Here is a 6,912-nt window from a genome sequence, read left to right on the forward strand (position 1 = left end):
TATATGTCAATACCATTAGGGTGAAAAACTCCATTAAGTGTTTGATTTAATTTATCAAATTTATGAATTTCTTTCCCTGAATTAACATCCCACAGAATTCCGTCATTTAAAACTAACTCATCATTCATACTGAAAGTAGCACGATTTTTGGTATATTGGTTGGAAATTGAAGGAGTAAGGCTAGTTAGTAATTGTCCTGTAGCTATATCATAAATCTGGAAAGAATTATAAAATTAAACAATTATTTACATATTCTAAAGATTGTAGAATATTGTTATCTTTATATGAATCACAAATGTTTGTATTACCAAAAGTAATTATGCATAAAAAAAAGTTACATACCGTTGCAATTTCACCTTGGGTTGCAATAATTCTGTCCTGAAGTTTTCCAAATTCAACGTAATCTTCATTCTCTAAAGATAATTTTAAATCAAAGAAAGTTCCTATACTCCAAAGTGCAGACATCGGACTTCTCCATGGATTAGAAGTTAATAACAGATTTCCACGTTGATTACATTCCATGTGATAAACATAAGATTCATGACATGGATATGTTGCTTCCTCCAATCCAGTGTGTACATTATACATTTTTACATCTCCTGCATAAGTACCTAACATTAAATATTGTTGACAAGGCTGCAAAAATATGAAAATATATTAGTAAACACATTTTGTGTATTACGAACCAAACATTATATACCAAACATTTAGTTTTTCTCAATATTTTATCTAAGTTGATTTTATGCATATTAAATTTACTTCTGTGCTACGTTGATAATACAGAGAAACATTACCGAAAAGATACAACAAGTGAAAGCTCCAACGTCGGTAGGCCGGAAGGTTTTTACAGGACAAAATCGGCTATAAATAAGCCTTCTATCCAATCTTCTACCATCCATTCCTAATGCTCTTCTGGCCAGTCTTACTGTTACATTTGTTGGTACTGAATTCTTTGTACAAGGATCTGGACACTTGTGTGGCCTGTAATTAAGTATAATATTGTAAGCATCAAATAGTACATAATATTAAATTCTTTAAAAAAAATTGTATTTACATTTCCTAGATAAATTAACTTGAATACTTACTCAAATAGATTAAATTGTGGGCAAGTAACCATAGGATTTTTACATAATGCATGTTGATTAGTTAAATATTCTGTTATAATAGAATCCAATGTTATAGTGGCTGGATTTGATGTGGCTACTCCAGGTCCTCCACCACCACCAGGATCTCTCGAAATTTGTTTTTGTAATGATCTACATACCATTGGTTGTGTAGTTGACTGATAATTCATTTGATTGACTAGAGGTTGCTTATCAGCCTGATTTTTTCTGAAATTATTCAATTGCTTTCCTCAAACTACTTGTAATTTTTGACAGTTCAAAAGAAAATCATATAAAGACTCAAATGAAAAGAGAACTATCATAATAATTATACTTACTTTTGGTTAATTTGTAATTTAATTGGTTGATTTGTGCTATTTGAAACAGTGTTTTGATTGAGGCAGTCAGAAAGTTTCATACGTATATTATTTCCAGATGGTAATGATGATGAACCTGAACTTGGATTTGAGTGAGATATGTACCTAGATGATGAAGTTGGGGTGGTATTGTTTCTGGAAGTGACTTCTCTTTGATTACATCTGCTCGTGTTATACAAATTTACTGGTGCACCAGGAGAAAATCCATTTCTTGTCTTAAAAAACAGTGTATATTTAAGTTTAAAATACATACCTCCTCTTATATCTGATTAATAAATTTATAAACGGAAGCTATCCAATATTTATCATTATAACTTACTCCACTAGTTGCAGGATTACGGTAAGTAAATGGCTGATATGTAGCTATTGGTTTCATTATTGCAGAAGAATCTAAATTTGCTTCCCTATGAAGTGTTGATGCAGTTTCTGTTAAACCTTTTGACATTAAATGTTGATATATTAATTGATTCAATTGTTGTTCATTGTATTGTATTCTTGTCTGTGCTACTACATTTGCCTGTGAAATAAAAATTTGGCATTATATAAAACAGAAAGAAGAATAAAATGAAGATATATTACAAAATATGAAGAATATGTTTAATATACTAACTGAATTGAATTAAAAATTTCAAGAAATAATTTAGATAAATTAAAAATAAAACTTACTCTATGTAAACTAGCCAAAGAAATTTCGTATTCTGCTCCAGTAGGTTTTGCTTTTCCAAAAACTCTTTCCATTAACTCCAAAGCATATTTTTGAAATGTAACATGTTCTTGTCTTTTTTCTTGAAGTATTGGATCTTTCATGAGAGCCTGAATTTGTCCATCAGTGAACATTGGAAGCTTGCTAATTATTTGTCTGACTTTTTCACTGCGTGCCAAACCTGCTAAGGCACGACAGGCTAATGCTCTTATACTATCTGCATCTGTGATTGGAGTTTTAACCATCATCAATTGTAATAAAACCTATAGGATAAACATAAGAATTTGTAATAATATTTAGTAATGTTAAAATTTATTAAAATTGTTAACAATTATTTTATACTTGGACAAGATATTTCTAACAATAAATGTAAAAAAATATGTATAGAAACTGTAAAGTACCATAATTCCATTATTGGATCTGACACTTCCCCAAATTTTTTGTATTAACTCTTCACTATTATTATTTGCCTTTTTCTTAGCAGAGCCTGTTACTGAATACCTTGCTACATTGCCACCAATCTATTATCAAGAAGAAAAAAGTAAAGGTAATAAAGTAATTTAAAATTTATTTTGCATTACTTTAATAATTACTTAGGATAAATAGTTATTTACCCTATTTATTGGAGCACATACGCAATTAATTACAGCTCTTAATGCAGCCCTCTGTACATCAGGATCTACAATAATTTCGCATTCTGCTGCAGCTAAGAGTAAGTTAATTGCCATTGTCATTGACATATCTGGCATATCTACTCTTTCACAAAGTAACAACATCACTTTTGGCACTACAGAACAAATAGCTATTACATCTAAGCAAGAGCGAACCGTTTCTGCACTGGAAGTTGTATGAACTCTGCCACTGTAATTCCAATCCCTAGCAAGAGCAATAATCTGAAGTAGAAGTGTTATGCCTCCAAGACGATATAATTCTTCTACTGGTGGCCACACTGCCCTTACAGACATTAATTCTTGGAGAATTTCCACCTTTAATAAAAATTAATATAATTAATACAAGTGAAATTATCATTTATATAATTTAAAGCATTAAATAATACTGTTATTTATGTTTTTCTGTTACGAAATATTACATCATATGAATTTCAATATCATTTTAGAAATTATAGTGTTGAAAATAATACAAAGTAATTAATTAGAATTGATAATTACTTTAAAAAGGATATATTTAAATTTATATTACCTTTGCTTGAACTTCTTCACTGCTTAACTTACAGGCTTTATAAGGTGGTAATGATGGTTGCCATGTGTCACGTTCTGCTCTAACATTTTCTGCTCTTTGTAATTGTTCTGCTTTAAGATGTAAATGGGCTTCCATGTATCGTTTTAAAGCTACTGCAACATGTCTAACTATTTGTCTAGAAGCACATTCTTCATCATCATTTAGTCCTGGATCTTCCTCTATGTTTAAGATTGGTAATGTGGATATCTAAAAAGGATAAGTCAACAATTAGGAAGTTAACAGAGAATAACGCAAACATTAACGACAATGATTTAAAATAACGTTTACCACATTAAAAAGCTTTCGAAGTCCATCCTGTGCATCAAATTCTTCTAGTATTACTTTAAATGGAAAAGAAAATCCAAAAAACATTGTAGCATGACACCTTCCAGAATCGTGACTTCGTTCTAGAAGCCATAATGCATAAGTAACAAGATCCGAAATAACATGTTTTGGCAGTAGACATACTCTTTCCATTGCATCTTCACAATATGCTAAGTAGTATAAACAAATGGAAACTCCAGTAGCTGCAACACTGGGTCTTGGAACATCTAACAATTTTTGTAAACCTCCAACATTGAGAAATTCGATAGAAAATTTTTTATGACAAAGAAGAGAAGCTAAATATTTCAAAGCTTCAAAAGCTAATCGACTATCCTTGGTTTCCCCAACATTGATGTACTTGAGAATAAGTTCCAAAGCATTTTGTTCAAATACATGACCTAAGAATTCTTGATATTCACCCATTGGTGTAAGATACCTATTATGTGATAAAGAAACACATTTTACAAATATATAGAATAAGTAAAAAAAATAAGGTTAATATCTTAAAATAAATGAAAATAACTTTACCTCAATATTAGCATTTGTCTTGTAGCCAATGTTGGAGGATGTATTTGTACATTTCCAATAACGTATGATTCTATTTCTGCCCATGAAGAATTGGAATTACCCTCTAACAATGTAGATGGTGTAGTGGAACTTTGCATTGAAGATATGGAATTTTTTTGCAAATTACATTGTGCTGAAGATGCATTCAATGATCTATTATGAGTGCTTTGTGCCTTAGATGATGTTAGTTGATTATTTGAATTGGAATTCTTTGGTACAGACAAAGGTGGAGACATTATTTCTGGATACATAGTATCATTTTTTACTGGAGTTTCACATTCTGTATCATTTTTCTTTTTTTTAGGTAAAGGAGCAGAATCTTCAGAGGACTGAGCACAATCATCATCTTCTTCAGAAAAATAGTTACTATGGTTAGGGCTTTTAAGAATTCCATTTTCTTTTCGTTTTTCTCTCACCTTTAAACAAAATATTAATATTACAACATTCATAAAATTTAATCATTACAAAATAATATTCTGAAGTACTATTAATTAATAATTTTGAATTACTAACAAATTTTAATTGCAATGATATAAATATTTAAATACTCAAGTAATTATACTATTATATGTTAAACTATTCTTACTTTTCTTTTTCCAGGCACACCTTTATTTTCTCCATCTCCTCCACTATTTCTATCCTGACCAAAATGTGCAAATGGTCTATTATTAACTGCAAGTTGTCTGTCTTCCTGTGCCTTTTCTTGTAATTTATGAAGCCTTTGTAACATTAGAGGCACCATTTTTCCATTTTGCTCTCTAAATCCTGTTATAAGCGTAGTAAATAATTATTTCTTTCATTTTGTATTCTAAAAGTTAATACATATAAAATTTTATACAAAATTAAAAAAACCTGTAGCAATCTCCTGAACCTCCATTGCAGCAGCTACAAGCCCAGTTGCATAACTTTGCAGAGGTTCCACACTTTTTTCTGCCCAAGAAAAAAGTCGATGAATAAGTCCTTCCATATCTGGTTGAAATACTGCAGAAGTTTCTAAGCCAGGAAGAATATCAAGCATAAGACGACAGGCTGCAATATTCAACTTTCTAACATCACGACCCGTGATACCCGCACGAGACCAATAAGTGTCTCTCAAATAATCATTTATAAGCTGTACCAAAATTACACTCTGGATCTGTGCGTGATGGATGTCTTTCATCAAATGGGTCAGGATCCATTTTTAAATAATTTTCTGTTTCTAATTCTATAATTTCTGCCAGTCTTTGAAGTATTGGAACTGGATCGTATGTTGGTGATGAATGTTCCTCTTCCCATTGTCTGAGAATTTGAACTACATCTGCTACTATAGCTAATGATTCTGCACTTGACATAGTTTTCTTCTTGTCCTATAAATATAAATTTGATTAAATCTATACTTTGAATAAAAAATAACACAACCTAAAAGAATGATAGTTCTTTTAATTTTTTTTACATCATTTGTTTATTTTTTTCTGTAACTTTTAAACTTTATAATTACATTAGCAGCATTTCAATATTTTTATCATATAACAACATTTTTCATTTTCTTGTTTAACAATATTTTAATTGAATACTTGATATATCTATGATTAATTATTTTAATATTTATAAATTCAGTAGAAAATACATCATTTTTTCCCCTTTACATTCAAAGCTAACCATAAATAATAAAACAAAAGTAAAACTCTAATAGCATTCAAAGCATGAAGTATTCCATTTCCTATTAACTTTATTTCAATTATCAATTATTTTTGTTATGAACATTTTACATACAAATAAGTTTAAAAATATACTGAAACGAACATAAAATATTATGATCTAAGTAATTGCATATTGCACAACAAAATTAACAAATTTTTATATAGCTCTTTAATTTGAAAGAGATAAACACAGTATATTATCCTTTATTAAATAATTGATAATTACAACAATACAATAATGATAATTAATTCGATATCTCAACATTATTAAATAATTATTCATTACAACTAACGACTGATAACTTAACCTTAAAATTTAGTGTACAATAAACAAAGATCAATGTTTTGGAATAAAACGTATGAAAGTTAAGTAAAAGAATTGATTATCAAAAATAACATATACAATTATAAAAATGTCAAATACCAATAAACACAGTTCGCTGATGTTTTTTGAAAGTTAGATGAAGAAAGGCAGCGTGTGTCTTATTAGGTTAGAGTCAGCAATACATTACCTGCTTGAAATTTATTTAACAGCTAACTCGTTTGACAATTATCACGGTGTATGACACCTTTTTAAATGAATTATAGTGCTAGATTTTAAGAATACGCAAAATTCCAATGAAGAATAATGTTTTCTTATAAAAGTACGAAACGCAACCACCGACACACACGCTGAAGACGGGCTAGTTAATTCGACTTTTGAAATATACTGAAATGTCACAATAAAGTAGGATTTTTCAAATGTATACGTTGGTTCCATAAACTAGTACCTTTTACCATTTCAGTACACTGTATTATACAAAAAATATTAAAAATTAATAAAATATACTTCTTTATTGGATATATCGCTTAATCAAAAATAGTTGTAACTACTAAATGTAAAATTTTAGATAAATGTAGTATTAATCAAACTTAGATAA

The 6,912-nt window shown here is 29.4% G+C and overlaps 1 protein-coding gene across 1 annotated transcript in view; it reads right to left on the bottom strand.

The window, feature by feature from the left end:
• Nucleotides 1-6,677, bottom strand: part of LOC108576541 (protein mahjong) — a 7,722-nt gene extending 1,045 nt beyond the window's left edge. The window contains 16 exon segments of the mRNA XM_017939557.1: nucleotides 2-215; nucleotides 343-636; nucleotides 795-981; nucleotides 1,086-1,331; nucleotides 1,442-1,695; nucleotides 1,800-1,997; nucleotides 2,147-2,446; nucleotides 2,585-2,704; nucleotides 2,798-3,169; nucleotides 3,384-3,629; nucleotides 3,711-4,182; nucleotides 4,275-4,729; nucleotides 4,900-5,078; nucleotides 5,166-5,428; nucleotides 5,430-5,659; nucleotides 6,505-6,677. Coding sequence (XP_017795046.1) covers nucleotides 2-215; nucleotides 343-636; nucleotides 795-981; nucleotides 1,086-1,331; nucleotides 1,442-1,695; nucleotides 1,800-1,997; nucleotides 2,147-2,446; nucleotides 2,585-2,704; nucleotides 2,798-3,169; nucleotides 3,384-3,629; nucleotides 3,711-4,182; nucleotides 4,275-4,729; nucleotides 4,900-5,078; nucleotides 5,166-5,428; nucleotides 5,430-5,644 — 4,015 coding nt within the window. The 5' untranslated portion in view covers nucleotides 5,645-5,659; nucleotides 6,505-6,677.
• Nucleotides 6,678-6,912: the final 235 nt, after the last annotated feature.

This window comes from Habropoda laboriosa, unplaced genomic scaffold (assembly GCF_001263275.1).
Source record: "Habropoda laboriosa isolate 0110345459 unplaced genomic scaffold, ASM126327v1 scaffold54, whole genome shotgun sequence".
Lineage (NCBI taxonomy): Eukaryota > Metazoa > Arthropoda > Insecta > Hymenoptera > Apidae > Habropoda > Habropoda laboriosa.